At 37.3% G+C, this 17,567-nt stretch overlaps 1 protein-coding gene across 1 annotated transcript; it reads left to right on the forward strand.

Moving 5' to 3' along the window:
• The first annotated feature begins 614 nt into the window (after positions 1–614).
• On the forward strand, positions 615–14,563 carry LOC306844019 (adenylate kinase 9-like). The gene is made up of 37 exons (XM_079375840.1): positions 615–848; positions 1,348–1,476; positions 1,715–1,778; positions 1,860–1,912; positions 2,013–2,109; positions 2,300–2,412; positions 2,518–2,694; positions 3,155–3,277; positions 3,364–3,438; positions 3,895–3,996; positions 4,072–4,211; positions 4,293–4,615; positions 4,746–4,790; positions 5,304–5,434; positions 5,514–5,658; positions 5,801–5,918; positions 6,223–6,302; positions 6,702–6,752; positions 6,908–7,102; positions 7,202–7,326; positions 7,579–7,782; positions 7,888–8,193; positions 8,270–8,391; positions 9,251–9,470; positions 9,619–9,711; positions 9,791–10,006; positions 10,159–10,377; positions 10,461–10,674; positions 10,789–10,990; positions 11,084–11,230; positions 12,547–12,764; positions 12,853–13,049; positions 13,128–13,297; positions 13,442–13,540; positions 13,659–13,761; positions 13,970–14,084; positions 14,230–14,563. The coding sequence occupies exons 2-37, from the start codon at positions 1,357–1,359 to the stop codon at positions 14,457–14,459; spliced, it is 5,352 nt and encodes a 1,783-aa protein (XP_079231966.1). The 5' UTR covers positions 615–848; positions 1,348–1,356; the 3' UTR covers positions 14,460–14,563.
• Positions 14,564–17,567: the final 3,004 nt, after the last annotated feature.

A 17,567-nucleotide genomic window follows, 5' to 3' on the forward strand; every position in this document is an offset into this window, starting at 1 on the left:
ATGGTTTGTAATGTTTGTAAGGGTATTAATGAAAATCATTAGAATTTCTGTGATGGTTTCTATTGTTTTTGTCAGCCATGTGTTCTGTGATAATATTTGCCATAAATGCGACAGGATTGCTGTGATATTGTGAAATAATAGTGGCTGTTTGTAGTTGTGGTGGGCCTGTTTGGGAGAAAATGCAGGGCCATTTTTTACTCCCAGTCCGTCTCTGCAGGTAATCTTGAATATAACTGAGTAGATATTTGTCAGACAACGCCCACCTCTTGCACAGTTTTAATGTTAGGAATGAGGAAGCAGTTTGTTGTGTCCTCAGGGTTTAGCTTGTTTAATTAATTTCTATGGACTAAACTAGAGAATCCAGCATTAAATGACTATGATTATTTTTTACTGCTCCTATTAAGTATTTTATTGGGGATAGTTAATAGTTTGTGGCATATTGAGACATATCCAACTGAAATAATGAATAATAATAATAATTTAAATATATATATATATATATATTTTTTTTTTTTTTTTCTTTGTGTCCCTATGATGTAGAGTTAACATTCCAGCGTGTGTGTAAATAAATTGCTAGTTGGGAACGCTTAACACTGACCTCTGGTGGTCCTATTGAATGAGTTCATTTTTAAGCAGATATGAAAACGCTTCTGGAAAATGTCTTGTTAAAAATATTTTAATACAGGATTCTGGGACGCATTTTACAGCTTATACCGGCCCACGTCAACAAAATAAAGAGCTCGTCAAATCCTGTCTGTTCTGTTGTGGGCAGGTTGCCATGACACCGTTCAACAAATGAAGAGCGGATCAGATGGAGGCTACAGTCTGTTGCTGCAGTCACTATTAAAGTGAGTAAAATCAATGAGCTACGAGAGTATTGTCTTTAATTGACGCATCGAAGTATATATGATTAAGTTACAGAAGAACAGAAAATTAAAAAAAAAAATTCACTTGATATTGCGCGCGATAATCAAAACATTATCCCCCGGTTTCACAATCAAGGCTTAAGCCTAACTTAGTCCTAGACTAAAATGTAAATCTGAGCTGTTTCAACTGAAAGAAACTTGCACTGATTGATCATAAAACATATCAGTGCCTTTGTTTTGTCTTTAGATGCACACCAGTAATGTTTTTTTTTTCTAAGGCACGTTTATAAAAATGACTTAAATGTCCTAATTGAACAATGGCCTAATCCTGGTTTAGTCTAAGCCCTGTCTGTGAAACCGAGCCTAGGTTTTATAAAATCTTAATGTCAGTTGATAATTAACGATGATTTGATATTGAACTTTAGAGTTTGACTTCTTGATTAATTGAAATAGATAACAGCTCTGCATTTTTGCTTTACAGTATCATACAATGTCATCCAGTGTCCCTAAAGCGTCCAACTTCCCTTTAGTGGATAAACTTATCGAAGATGAAGCAGAGAGAGAGATTCTGCTCTCTAAACCTACATGTTTTATCATCCTTGGAAAACCAGTGAGTTGTCTTATCTTTTTTTTTTTTAATTCGTTAGGGCTGAATTCAGGTTGATTGGGACACATTTCCCCAGGCATTTCAATGGCAAAATGTGTCCCAATCAACCTAAATTCACCTCAATATTCTTCTGTCAAAACAAACAAATATTATATACATATATATATATATATATATATATATATATATTTATTTATTTAAATTTTATTTTTAAATGTTTTGTGTGATTTTTTTTTTTCAGGGTGTTGGGAAATCTACTCTTGCCAGAAAATTAGCCAAGACTTGGAATTGCATCCTCATTGATGGTAAATGATCAAGTGGCTTTGATGTCACATTGCCATTATTACTTGTGGAGTTTCTGAATATTTCATTTTCACCCCATTTAGATACAGATCTTCTCAACAGCCACATCAGTGATGAGACAGAACAAGGTATACAGGTGTGTATCACTGATGTTTAGTTATTTACATGGTCACAATAGAAATAACTGATTCCCTGAAAAATATTCTAGCTGTTTCATATAAGATATTTTGCTATAGCTCTTTAAGATTCTGGCTGAAGGAAAAGCTGTTCCAGAAGAGATGATGGTCAAGTTAATTGTTGACCGTCTCAAGTCACCTGATGTAGAACATTATGGTAAGTGTATGACACAACGGAAATAACATAACTGAATAAAAATTAGTTAACCAAATAAACAAATTGCTGATATATATATATATATATATATATATATATATATATATATATATATATATATATATATATATATATATATATATATATATATGTGTATTTGTAATGACTTGTCTGAATTGCGGTTGAGCAGGTTATGTTCTGGCCTGTTTGCCATCAATGTCAGAGGAATACCTGAAGATACAGGAACAAATAGACTTGATTAAAAGCCTCAGAATGCCACCAGACTTCATCATCAACATCAAGGTTTTTCATAATCTTAATACCACCTATACTACACTGGATTTTAAGATGCTGACATTGTGTTATTCACTTCACACTTTGTACGGATAAGTGTGTTTATGTGTGCAGTGTGCAGACAGGGACCTGATCCGCAGACTATCAGATGAGCGTCAACATCCAGAGACAGGCCGTGTGTTCCAGAGGGAAAAGTGGGACCCTGATATGAAGAAAGAGTCACTCATGAAAAGCAGCAACAGAGAGAATGAGGAAGAGGAAGAGGAAGAAACAGAAGATCTGGAGGAAGAGGTAATACAACCAGCTTCCTTAACCAGCTTGACCTTCATTGAAAATATTTCTTCTGATAATTCTGCTTCTTTTCAAAATGTTTAACAACAAAAACTGTTAGAAATATTAACTTTACTAACCACAGTTATTGTTGTGATTCCATTCCACACTCTGCAATTAAATTAATATTAAATATAAAAATAAGAGAAATATCACTGAAATATCACTATTTTTATTGTTTAGCTTTTTACTAATGTCAAATTATCATGTGGTCCCATTTTACGTTTGAGAAGGCCCCCAAGTGGGTCCTGCCCTCCCCCCAAATGAGACCAGTATATCACTGCAATGATTTATTTGCCAGACACTTTACCAAAGCACTGTATAAACTATTTACAGTAAGTTTACAACAAAAGTTAAGTTTCATGAATGATTTCAGAACTGCCAAATAATGAAGTTCTGTGCAATTAAAAATCTGTTTAAGATGGAAGAGTTGGAACTCCAGAAAGACATGATCACACAGCTAGTAAGAGTGAGTGAAAATTACCCAGAGAACACCAACAGCAGGATCATGCACTATAAGGACACCATCCTCAAGCCTCTAGAGGTAATGGCATCTATAATATTGCACACTTACAAACTGTACACACTATTATAGAAACAATCAGCATTACGCTTATGTTGGATGTGCAGGATTACATGGCAGACCACAATCCTCCATTTTTGTTTGAGCTGGATGGAAACAAGGATCCAGAGGATCTCTTTGAGGTGGGTGAACTCAGTCAAGCTGTAATGACTAAGGATGGAAACTATAACATTTCAGTAACTGTTCTAATTCTATGAGAATAATTTAGCCCATATCACAACTATAATGATAAAGGCATAGGGGAACTATATTGTTGGAATGAAAAATCTGAAAAGTTGTTGCAAACCTGCATGAATTTCTTTCTTCTGTTGAATATAAAAGAGGATATATTTAATAATGTTGATAGAGTCAACTGTTTGGTTACCCACATTATTAAAAATATCTTCTTTTGTGTTCAAGAAATTCATACAGGTTTGGAACAACTTGAGGGTGAGTAAATGATGACAATTTTCATTTTTGGCTGAACTATAGCTGTAAAATATAATTCTGTCTTGAAATCACTAAATCATTCAAATAATATGATATATAATGTGATGATTTAAACACTAAACTTTACACTTGTCTGTGCATGTCCACAGTCAGTAATGTCTCGTTTGGAGTTCATGGCTGTAAGATGTCCAGCTGTACCTGTGCATTTAATGCCGATAGAGGAAGCAGAGCTTGCTGATCAGATGGACACGGTCAGTTACTGTAAACACACACCTCTCTAGACTGACCTTCATTTTATGTGCCTCTTCACCTTGTCTGTTTTTTAGGAGGAACTGTTTCGGACTCTGTCTTCCTGTAAAAATGTCGCACCAGGCTTTCATTGGCGAAGGAGTCGATGGTCTGGCAACTGTCCGGTGGTGCTCAAAGAGGGCAGGATAGTCAAGGGCAGGCCAGAGTTTGCCGTTGGGTTAGTGAAAACTAATTTATTATAAATAAACTTTTTCATCCCGAGGGGCTGTTTATAAATTCATTCTTTTCTCTCCACCAGCTTCATGGACAAGTTCTATGTCCTGTCATCTCATGAAGCCCTGCAGAAGTTCATGGCAAACCCTCGACGCTACTTGCTGCCACACATGCCTCACTTGCCTTGCAAGGTGTCTGTGATCGGCCCGCCATGCTCAGGAAAGAGCACAATGTGTGCACTGCTAGCTGAGTATTATGGGGCTGTAGTGGTAGATGTTGAAGCGCTGATGCAGCATACACTTGGTATGTTCACAAAAGACATGTTGGACAAAGTGCGTCAAGATGCCACGCTCGCAGGCTTAGAGAAGGTCAGGACCAAGATGCAGCTTGAGGCTACAAATGCATCAGGTTAGAAAACACCAGCTTGGTAAATCTACAAAACAAGCTACATGGCATGATAGAATAATTTCTTAATTTGTTTTTAAATTGGAAAGATATTCTGGGACATCTTTAAGATGGTCTTTCTTCATTTTTGTAGGTAATGTGACAACTAATGAAGGAGAGTCTGGTGAAACTTACACAGGTGAGGTCAATCCACAGACAGCATGGACTTTACACCTCCTCGGTTTCATTGATAACAATGTATGTTCTGTGCTTTAACATATTGTTGACTGGTATCGTTCACTTTATTTTTAGATACACACCCAGTCGGTGAAATACGTGAAAAAAGTATGAAGTTAAATAGTAATCCAGTAGTTAAAGTGTTAAAATACTTAAAATTATAAATACTATTGAATGCACCGTGCTACCATTATTTGTTATTGATAACTAAAACTATAAAAAGGTGTTTTCATTCTATGAAATAAAGCTATACAATAAAATATAAATATCAGATTAAAAACGTAAACTAGATTAAAACTCTAAACCTCTGAAGTACTAAAATTACTAAAACTAAAACAAAAATAAAGCTACATAGAAATATTCAAAACAACGAAACTAATACAAATTACTAATAATTAAACAAATTTAATTATTAAAAAAATATATAAAAATAGCCTAAAAATAGAAAATAACCCTGAATTGGTCATTTTTACAGCAATAGAGATGACAGAAGATCACCCAGATGTTCAAGCTTTTGTGGAGGAAGCAGTGAAGAAAGCAGCAGAGTCTCCAATCACAGCTCCACGGGAGCTTTTTTTGGAGGCCTTTGAGAAGCACATAAGAGAGGTAGACCGCTGAACTTCCTCCTTTAGCTCTCAAACTTACGTAGCATTATTTGTGTTTAAGAGTGCCTGTGGGTTGTTAGATTGAGGCTGAAGATGTTGAACATAAAAGGGGATGGATACTGGACAACATTCCCAGCAGCAGATCACAGCTGATCACTATTGAGGAACTACATAGTGCTGTAACACCAGAAGTCCTATTCTGTCTGAAAGACAATGATGGAGATGGTGAGAAAAAAGACATGCATTTTGATGTATATGTGCACCCATCATTTCTTAGTCTTGATTTTGACATCAAATAATATTTTATGGTTGTTTAGGCCAAGATGTCCACTTAGTTGTGATGGTCACTTGTTGCTATTTATTGAAGGAAGGACTGTACTAACCAGGATGTATGAACGGAATAAAGAACAGATGGATAGAGCTGTGCTGGCCCGCCTACAAAAAGAAAGAAAACTGCAAAAGTCACAAGATATCGATGAGAGACTGTGAGTATGGCTAATATAAGAGCCAAAAAAATTTCAAAAAAGGAGTTCAGAAAATGTTTAATCACTGGAGGAAATCCTTCTGTTTAGCATTTTATTCTAATTTAATAACTTTGCAATTAGAAATATTATGAAACGTTCAGTATGTTCAAAATCCTAGAACTGCTTCCAGGTTTAAATTAGATATTCATTCAGATCAAATTGTATTTAAATGGATCTCTAAAACCGGTGGAGAAAAACAATTACATATTTTAAAATGGTGGTAAGGTTCTGTTTTCAGCAGAGTTTCAGCAGTTTTTCTTTGCAGGAAACACACTGAGGCCTCAAAGAAAGGTTCACAGCCTACTGACACCAAGTCCAAACTAGAGACACTGCATGAGGAGTCAGGTAGTACTCTTTAACATCTCCCAACAACAGATACTTTGCATTCACACTGACAGAAATTAAACTGCTGGAAGTCATCAGTCTGCACATACACTGCGCATACACTTCCATAATAACAAAATGTTACAAAAGTTATTTTTCTTTTTATTTATTATATTTTAACTTTCTATTCATCAAAGAATCAAAAAAATAAATAAAATAAAATTGCATAAGTTTCCACAAAATATTAAGCAGCACTGTTCTCAACATATTAAGAAATATTTCTTGAGCAGCAGAATCAACATGTCAGAATGATTGAAGGATCATGTGACACTGATAACTGGAGTAATGGCTGCTTAAAATCCAGCATTTTTATTTAAATGTTAAAATATGTTTTGGTAAGTAATTTCTATGTATTTGCAGAGAGTTTTGAGAAGTCTGATCATGAAGAAGACAAAACTCTAAACGATGAAGGTTTGTAGTCTTATTGTTTTTTTTATATACTGTATATATCTTTATATTTTTTTTCTTCAGCACTCACTGTTATTTACCTTTACGTGAGTGCCAGTTATAATTTTATGTCTTCATGGTGTTTATTTGTGCATATCTAAATGTATCTGGGCGTGCAGAGATGGTGCTGCCAACGGTGTGGGAAAATGGTTATCCTGACGGCCCAGAGATGGAGGCTTTTAGTGTGCAGCTGAAGCAATTTTTGGCAGATTGGGAAAACATGGAGCACACAATCACCTGCAGCTACGCTATACTGGACATCAGCAACAAAACCCCTCAGGACACACTCCAAGAGATGATTTACCATATGGAGAGTATGTGGAGTGGACTATCTGACTGTTTCAAGCTCTTTCTTTCACTCTAAATTAGCAGCCACTCCATCTCACTCGCTATATCTTTACTTTCTCGCTTAGAGCCATTCAAGTACACAGCTATGAGCATATCTAGTACAGATCTGGAGGAGGAGGAAGAGGCCCTACATGCGCTGACACAGGCTGAGAAACGATATGTTAATGATGAGGAGGAACAAGAATCAGAGGTTGCACCCTTCATTAATGCAGCTCTAATTAAATATCCCGTTTCACTCCCAAATACATCATAAAAGAGATGTAAAATGGACTGTGAATAAAATCCATGCTGATTTTTTATTTTAATTTTAATAAAATTAAATTTTTTCATCAACTCACAAACCCCAGTTTGGAAAACCCTGACTTAGTGTAAAAAAAGTGTAAAAACACCTGTTACTCATTCTCAGAATATCATACCACTCTTTTGTTTATGATGGTCTCAGGAGTATGCCAGGTTTAAGAGGCACCTGGGAGACTCCAAGCATTTTTGTCCAGTGGTGCTGAAGGAGAGGGGTATGCTGCAACCATGTCTGGACGAATATGCTGCAAAGTACAGAGAAAAAGTCTATTATTTCTCAAGCACAGAGGCACAAGAAAAGTTCCTACAGAATCCTGAACTCTACATCTCTAACACACACCTACTAAAGGTATGAGCAGCATTTTATTAAGATAACTGATAAAAACACACAAACATGTTGGCAAGTGGCAACAGACCTCTGACCTTGTTTTGTACTTTTGAACATCACCACCAGCCACCTGCGCTGCGGGTCTTCATGCTAGGAGTGAGAGGCTCTGGGAAGACCACCCATGGGAAGTGGCTTGCAGAGCAGCTGGGAGTCTTTCACATCCAGTTCCGAGAGCGGCTGCAGGAGCTCATCTTACGGAAGACCCAGAAACATGTGTCATATGCAGATGATACTGAACCCGCTGAGGAACCTCCAGAGGAGCTGCAGGGCCTGCTGGAGGCTCAGGCTCAGGGTCAGACCACAGTGTCCCCTCCAGACCAGGATGACAAGCCAGGTGATGAGGATACTGCATCTGATAATCCTGACACAAAGGTAAAAGAGTGATGTTTGTATTTTTGTATTTTGAGGCATTGCTTGCCACTGAATAACTGTAATTGTGTTTTTGTAGGAAGAACAAGCATTGACTGATGATGATGAGGCCATAAAGGCATACCTGCAGGATGGAGATCCTCTCCCACTGGAGATACTGGAAATGGTTTTATTACAGTGGTGGAACCAGGAGCCCTACAAGTAAATGCTCATTCACACAAAAAGGACAAAAAAAAGCATAGCTATAAATAGACTGATAATCGGTTTTACCAAAACTCACACTTTTAAAGAGTTTTCCTTCTTTAATATCTTATCTGCCTATAAATTAAAAAAAAAAACTGTAGCTTAACAATGTAACGAAATGGCCCAAAACAAAGATAAAAATATATATATTTTTTTATATTGTTTATATACTATTATTTAATCATATTTTAAATTATATTTCATTCTCATTTTTTTACTTTTATGTGCTTTGTCATGTCTAGTTTTTCGAATATTTTCTAAAAGTCTTTTAAAAATATTTTTATAAAGCTTTAAATTATTTTTATTTCAGTTTCAGGAACTTAAACTTATTATTGGTACTTAAACTTATTTCAGTCATAACAAACTTAAAAGACTTAGAATGTTAATCATCTAATATTTATACTTTAAGCTTTATTTAAATGATTGAAAATGATTTTTAAAAGTTTCAGTTTTAGTTAATAACACTGATTTAAGAGCATTTAGATCACAAAATATATTTTATAATGGCACAATTAACAATAACAGTAATATATTTACATTTAGTCATTTAGCAGATGCTTTTATCCAAAGCGACTTACAAATGAGATATATTTGTTTTAGATATTATTGTTAAAAGTAGACATAATGCATGTTTTTACTCTTGTAGTCTATTGATACTATGTCAAAAAGCGAAAATAAAAGTAGTCCATATGAATTTCATTCTATATTCAAAGGGAAAATAACAACATGGGTTTGGATGTATGAAGACGACTAAATAATGAAATATAGACACATTTGTAATGTTTTGGCAAAATATTGCTTAAAATTTCTCTCTCAGATCAACAGGGTTTATTCTGGAGGGATTTCCCCAAAACCAAGAGGAAGTGTCCTTCATGGTGGAGCATCACTTGTTTCCAGATGTAGTGGCAATGATGTCGGTAGAGGTTTCTGACATGGTCCGGCGTTTCCTGCCTTCGCGGCTCACACGTTGGAGAGAGAGACGAGACCGCAGGCAAGAACAATTGCGTCTGGTCATTAAGCTGAGGAGGGAACTCAGGGTGAGTGTTTATCCAAAACTTCAGCACTTAGGATAAAAGGTTGTAAAAATCAAAAAGGCAAAATAAACAGCTGATATGTACTGTAAAGCAGGTGAAACTATTTTTGACTAAATATTGCCACAAATTTATGGTCTGTGACAAACTGCAGGAGCGGGCCATCACACAGAGAAGAGCTGAGCTTATGGCTGAACGTGCACCAAAAAAACCTAGCCCACTCACTCTGAAGCCCCTCAAAGAACAGGTCATCGATCACTGTCATTGTGTCTTACTTCGGTGAATGGCTCAGACAGATTCTGACTGGACTTTTGTTGCTCCTTCAGGATGAGGATGATGAGGAGGTGCAAGAAGAATCAGAGGCGATGGACGAAGAGCAGCAGGAATTGGAGGAGATGGAGGCCGTGCTGCTGGAGGAGTTTCCTGCTGTGGATGAAGAGGAGGCAGAGGATGAAGAAACAGAAGCTGGTGCAGAAGAGGGGCTGGAAATGGAGATCAGCCAGAGGTTTGAGAAGGATGACAACAACCTCACCAGTATGATGGTAAGGAGAAGATGTTGAAAGGGCATTTTAGAATCAAATGTATAGGCCATTATGCTATTTAATTCCTAAGGATATTGCCTTTTCTTGTTAGGAAGATTTTAATGCTTTTGTTCAATTAAATTCATTAAAATAAAGTATGGATTGTTTTTTAGGACTTTCTAACAGACAACCAAATCCCCCGTCTGGTTGTAAGTGCAGGCCGCCCGCCTCGGATTGTGAGGTACCAGCTCCTACAGGGAATCAAACCTCTGATGCTTAACAGAGAGTCACTGTTTCAAATGTGCCAGCCAATCAGCTACAGTCTTGCCAGAAGACTCCTGTATAGATCCTTTAAATATCCCAGTGCCTTCGGGTGCTGGGATCCTGTTAAGGTAAGGGCAGATATATAACATTTTCAATGAGTATGAAAATAAAAGCCTAAAACAGCATAAAAATAATATGATATGTTCTGTAGTATGCAGAAGGAGATTTGATCCAGCCTCAGCAGGGCCCTTTCAACACCACCTTCCCAGTCATCCTACAGCAATTCATTTACTTTTTTGCATCCAAGGAGACACGCAACACCTTCATCCTCAACCCAATCAAATATCTTCATCAACCAAAGCCCAACCCTTCCTTTCCCATCAAACTGGCTATCATTGGCCCACCCAAAGCAGGCAAAACCACAGGTCAGTCATTACAAGTGTTAAACTTGTAGTTTTTAGACACTCAAAAATATATAATACCTAAAGAGCAATTGTTTTTGTAGTAGTTAATGGCCTCTTAACTGTGTGGACACTCAGTGGCCCGGGTGTTTGCATGTGAATATGGTCTCGCTCGTCTCTCAATTGGGGATGCAATACGTATGGTGCTCAACAACCAGGCCAAAACTGAGTTGGCTAATCAAGTGCAAAAGCATTTGAACCAGGGCTTGACTGTACCTGATGAACTGGCCATCCAGTGCCTGGAAGTGGCAGTAATGAGCCTGGTCTGCAGCACACGTGGGTGAGGACCACAATTATATCCCAATCAAAGAATGTACTTCTGCAAGAAAAATAACCTATATGTGTGTGTGTCACTATACATTGTGATCCTAAGTTTTGTGTTGGACGGCTTCCCTGTGACCAAGCATCAGGCTGAATCGCTTGAATCCTGCAGCATTATTCCTATGCTAGTGATTGAACTGCAACTGGACACGACAGAAGTGCTGCGGAGAGGCCTGAGCGACAGAGAAAAAAACAGCAGGTCAGACCAGCACAGTTATTTATTTAATTAATTTTTTTAATTTTATATTTTCAGTTTGCTTTTAGTTCATGTTTTAGTAATTTTATGTGCTTTATTTTTTATATATATTTTTAAAATATTTATATAAGTAATTTTAAATATTAAAGGTGGGGTACGTATTTTTTTAAAACACTTAGAAAACTGACTTGTAGCCAATCAGCAGTAAGAAGCGTGTCTACTCATGATACAGAGGAGACAGCGCTTAGTGCACATGATGGACATTAGCCGAGCAATGACAAAAAAACTAAAGAGTAAAACGTCTGCAAACAAAAGGAGGCTTACACCGTGTCTACACCGGTCATGCCATGCTGCATCCAGTGTAGACAGCATCACTGATTATAAGGAGTACTAGTTTTTTGTCGTGCCGCTCGCGTCCGGTGTAGACATGGTGTTACGATAAGGCAAGAAATAGGACCCGTGTAAATATCGGATCAGAGAGAACTCAAGGACCGGGAAGGCCTGTGATCAGACGCAGAGGTTGCTTTGTTTCTTCTTGATAGGTGAATAACATTGGTACTCATTTCTACATTTCTATTTAGCTTTAATTTCTATTTATAACATTTCTATTTAGCTTTAATTTCTATTTATAATTTAGATATTGTTTTAAATTATAATATTTAGATTTCATTTTATTTAATGAAAATTATTTTTAGTACTTTTTGTTAAGAATTTAATAAACAACACTGACCTAAACTTACCTGGGGGGTATTCCAGAAAGTAGGTTATGTGACATACCTGGGCAAGGGTAAGCAAATAAACTCAGCTTTCAGTTCCAAAAACAGAGGTAACTTTCAGAGTATGTAAAAAGTCATAGAAGCTTAATCACTGAACATAACCTAATTAGACTCCAGTGGGTGTGACAGATTGCGCACAATATTATATATTATTATATTAAATGATATATTATTATGATTAAATGATATAGCCTATATATATATATATATATATATATATATATATATATATATAAAATGATTTCACAATGATATGCATTAAGTATGCAAATGGTCTTTGAATGGAAGAAATAAAGAAATAGTATAACACCCTTTTTCTTAGCGTCCGTTTCCATAGCGACTCATCGATTTGCCGCTCTTTTGAGAATGTCTTGCATGTTAACCAGGAACATACTCTGAGTTGAATAATATTACTCTGATGATTTTTTTTTTTTTTTTTTTTACCATGGACAGTGATACAAATTTTGTGGTATTGTGGTCTGGCATATTATGTATATTAAATGCAAATATTCAAAATTTGATCATGGCATCTCTCTCCAGCAGGCCTTACCCAATGCATGACAGCCCCCAGGTCCTAAACATTCGCAACTCTTTCTTCAGACGGGAAGTTGAAGCTCTCAGGCTACACTTTCATCAACAGTATCACAACTGGACTCCCGTTGATGCTCACAAGAGCAAGTGGTGGGTGTGGGAGAAAGTTTTAGATGAGGTTCGCATTAGCTTGAGACACATTCATGATTACCTGGAAAAGATTCACAAAGGTGAGAGCATGCAAATGACGCACAGTTGTCAAACAAGAATCACTAGTATTATACATTCTTCTATGACAGCGTTCTGTCATTCTCACAGGCCAGGCAGCCTGTATAGACAGACTGTGCATTACCCCACAAGAGCTGCAGTCCCGGCTAGGGGAGTTTGGGCAGTACTGTCCAGTTAGCTTAGCGCTTCATCGCCATCTGGTGGACTGTTCACATAATACCTCACTGGAATTGGCTGCAGAGTTCAGGGGCCACTTCTACAAAATGGCCAGCAGGGAATTTCTGGAGGTAAAGGATCAGATGGTCCAGCATCACACAGAAATATTGGTTTAATTCACTCACATCTCTCGTTATGTGTTTAATAAGAGATTTCTGGAGTCCCCGGAACAGTTTGTGGCTCCAGGTTGCCCCTACCCATTACCTCCTCCTCCACTCCTGCCTCATAAACTCAATGCAGGCCAGGTGAAGAGTAGGTTCCCTCAACAGGTGGAGATGAAGGGTTTCTGCCCCGTCACTTATGTGGATGGTCAACAGAGGTACAGCAAAGACACACTACAACACTTCCAGAAAGAATAACCTTAATTTTACTGTAGTCTTGCTCACTCTAATCATTAAGCTACATTTTGAACTTCATTCTAAGTAAAAACACATTCCTGCCACGTTACGCTCTTCACCTGTAGGTATGAGGCCTTGGTGCGTGGAAACACGGAGTATGCTGTTGAGTACCGAAATAAGATCTTTATCTTTGAGAATGCAAAGAAACAAGAAACATTTCTCCAGTGAGTAGTTATTTTGCAGAGGGGATTCCTGATTGGCTAGTGCAACTACTTTGCCATTACAGGAATAAAATACATTTTAAAATAGAAAACACATAATTCACAACAGAACTGTTCTTAGGTCACCTGAGACTTACTGGGACCAGAAACTTCCACATAAACTACCTCCGTTGGAAGATCCGGTCTCACTAACCTCTTTACCGATCCTGGGCTATTTGGAACAAGTAAGAGGGCACTGAAACACAGAATGTGCTGCTTTTGTCTACCTATAAATATTGGTCACATAATTGTGTAACCATCAGTAAATCATGTTTTTAACAAGTGGTAAAATAGTGTTTAAAACTTAGTTTTTTTGGTGGCAATTTATTTATCTTATCTTAACCACAGTTGAGTTTGCTATTATTGTATATGTACGTTTGTTTTCTATTGTAGAGTGTGGCAGTACCTATAATCAAAGCCATGACAGCTGTTGGCCAACTCAAGCCAAAGTTGCCCTTTCTCAGTGTGAAGAAATCTGCTATATTGTACTTGGCTTTTCATCTTAAAGGTGGCCTTGAATGTCTTATTTTAGCTTCCTTTTAGAATAGCTGAAAATTTATTCATTCACTCGTTTGTTCATTCATTTATTCAATGTAGGATATTTTCAGGTCTAAGTAAACACTTGAAATCTTTCTACCTTTCCACCCCTACAGCATTCAACAGCAGGAACACTGACTATGTACGTCAGAAGTACAAAAAGAAACTTCAAAAGTTTGAGGAAAGCTGTGAGCTCATCTCATACCTGAGTACCACCATGAAGACATACAAATCCCCTCACAACCTGCCCCCTGATTTTGCACAGAAGCTGGACAGGTTTCTGGCCCTGGAGAAGTCCACCAAAACAGCCTCGGGTCTGATACAGCTTGGGGAAGTTAGAACGTAACTTCAAATAATAAAAATCCCGGAGTCAGACTAAGCACATCACGATATTTGACAGTATTGGTTGATGTTACAGTAGTAAAATTAATAAATATACATTTTGAGAGGACCTTGTTAACGTGTTCTTTTCATTGGACAATTAAATATATGACTGAGCCCAATAACTACATTTTAATTGATTTTTGTGATGTGTTCTTGTATTGAACGTTTGGTGTTGTTGGTTTTTTTAAATGAAGAACTTATGGATAATGAATAAAAAAACGACTGATAGAAAAACGTCAGATAGATACACTATATTGCCAAAAGTATTGGGTCACCCCCTTCTAATGAACAGGTTTGACTACTTTAGTCATTTCCATGAGTGCAATGTTTAATGTTTTAAGCATATAATGATATTCTAGGGAATTGCGTGCTTCTAATTTTATAGCAACAGTTTGGACAGGACCCTTTTCTATTCTAACCTGACAATGCCTCTGTGTATAAGGTTGTTAGGTTAATATAGTGTAGATACTGCATGAATAAATATGCAGAACGGTTCGTCATCGTTGTGCGCCACTGGCCTCGGTTGCACATCATATGTAATTAGACTACAACTATCTATAATTTAACATAATAGCTACAAGGTGTGCAACATCTGCTCTCTTTCCCCCAGCATAGTTTTGTTTATATGGATATTGAAAGTGGTGGAGAGGCATTTGGCAGACTGTTGTTTGAGGTAAATAGATGTTATGCCTCTTGATAATGTAAGCTGATTTGATAATTGAGTACTTGAGTTATTGTGGAAATGTGTTTCCACTTCATTCTTCTCCACTCTCAAAGTGTTTTAAATATAACCGGTCAGCTGTTTTCAGACTTGTGTCCAAAGACGTGTAAGAATTTTAAGGCCTTGTGCACTGGAGAGGCAGGTTTGTCCAAGAGTAACCTTGAGCTGAGCTATAAGGGCTCAATTTTCCACAGAGTTGTGCCAAATGGCTGGCTGCAGGGTGGAGGTAAGATAACGATAATCATAATTGTAATCTATAATCTATGGCCCAACATTTGAGTGTACAGAGTTTGTGCTACATAAATGTGTTGGTACTTGGTACATACTTTGGTCGTTAAAGTCAGCATGAAATGGAAATTGTGTCTTTTTTTCCCTGCCGTGACATAAGAAAAATGAAAAAATGTAGGCCGGGACCTAATTTTGTAGGCCAGTACCTAATTAACTTGATAATTCTCACAAGATTGCAAGGACATGAAAAAAGTCATGTGTACGGATAAACATTGCAATATTCCATTAAAATAAGAATAGTCAATTATGATGTCATCGTGACTTTAAGGTGTGTGATATACACATTGTTTCTTACATATAAAAAGATACAAAAATTGTTGTATCCAACAACAAGCGTGGCATTCTGGGAATGGCTAATCAAGGTGCTCATAGCAATGGCTTTCAGTTCTACATCACACTGCCGCCAGCCTCCTTCCTGGCTGGACCAAAAATGTGTGGCTTTTGGGTAATGACAGAAAAATAGATTTTATACTGTATATACACAAGAAAGCCCAAGTTATGAGCGCTTGTCTTGATATTTGGCTTTGCATTATTAATGCAGACAACATCCAAAAGGTAAATACCTATTTTACCTTAGGATTTACCTCAGGATTTCAGCATCCTGTTATGCTGCCTTGTCGGATTCGGTTACCCTTCTATATGTCTGTAGCTGTTTATAAAAGAACCAAAATGCTTTTCAGAGTATGAAATAGAGGAGTTTAGGCATTACCAGAGAGGATTTGCAGAACATTAAAGCAATTCTGTGTGAAAAAGAGAGGCAGATCATGGTAACTTATACTGCCTTGTTGGATTTGGTGACCATGCTGTATGTAACTGAATGCTTTCTAAAATACAGAAGAGAGAAATTTTGAAATCTGGAGAACAATAAATGCATTCTGTGTGAAATAATGGGGTGTAATATTTCTGTGACCTGTATGCTTCAAAACAGAGGAGATTAGACATCCCCAGAGTGAATCTGGAGAACATTAAATCCATTCAAATAGTTTCCAATAACTTCTTTTGCTGCTTTCAACTGAATAATGAATTCCACTCATTCAACTGCTGGGGGCTACCAAAGGGCAAAAATACACAAAACAATGTAGTTGCTTTAAGTACGTCCTTATAACAGTGGTTCTCAATTCCAGTCCTGGGGCCCCCCTGCTCTCCACATTTTGCAGGTCTCCCTTATTTAATACACCTGATTGAGATCACCAGGGGCCGTATGTATATAGCCACTCAGAGTAAAATTTTAGTCTTAAGTGTGCCAAAATTCTAAGAATTACATAATTTTACTCCTATACTTAGATTTAAGAATAAGTGTGATTCATAAAGGCTCGGTTTCACAGACAGGGCTTAAACTAAACCAGGATTAGGCCATTGTTCAATTAGGAAATTTAAGTAATTTTTATTAACATGTCATAGAAAAGAACATTACTGGTGTGCATCTCGTGACAAAACGAAGGCACCGATATATTTTAAGAGCAGTCAGTGCAAGTTTCTTTCAGTTAACACTTACACTTTAGTCTGGGACTAGGCTTAAGCCTTGTCTGTGAAACCGGGGGATAGATTCCTAAGTGTTAAGACTAGGTCTCAGCTCCTAAATTATTTAAGAGTGCTGGGGAGGTCTCCTAACCTAGTTAGGGGTAACAAGATGGCAGTACAGTCAAGGAGACCGCGCACTTTCCAAGAACGGTGTTGGAATTCTATGATGACAGGGAGTTGATAAAAATGGTACAGACTTGATCATCAAGGTATTCTTTTTGTTATCGACAGTCAGAAATTCAATAACTCCTCAAACTCTACGAAACAATGCTTTAACTGCAGAACTGAAGGTAATAATGACTCTGCGTTTTTGGCAACTGGAAAAATGCAGCAGTGCACCAGTGATGACTTGAGCCCATCACAGCACTAACCACCCCAAACATAGTAAGGCAGTTCATTGACTTCCCAACTGACCTTCAAACATTACGGCAAAAGCAAGAAGCTTTTATGAGAATTGCAGGCTTCCCCAGAGTTGTTGGAGCCATCGATGGCACTCACGTTCGCATCATTTCTCCAACTGTAAATGAGGCATATGTCAAT

The sequence above is a fragment of the Barbus barbus genome (genome assembly GCF_936440315.1).
Source record: "Barbus barbus genome assembly, chromosome: 24".
In the NCBI taxonomy this organism is placed as follows: Eukaryota; Metazoa; Chordata; class Actinopteri; order Cypriniformes; family Cyprinidae; genus Barbus; species Barbus barbus.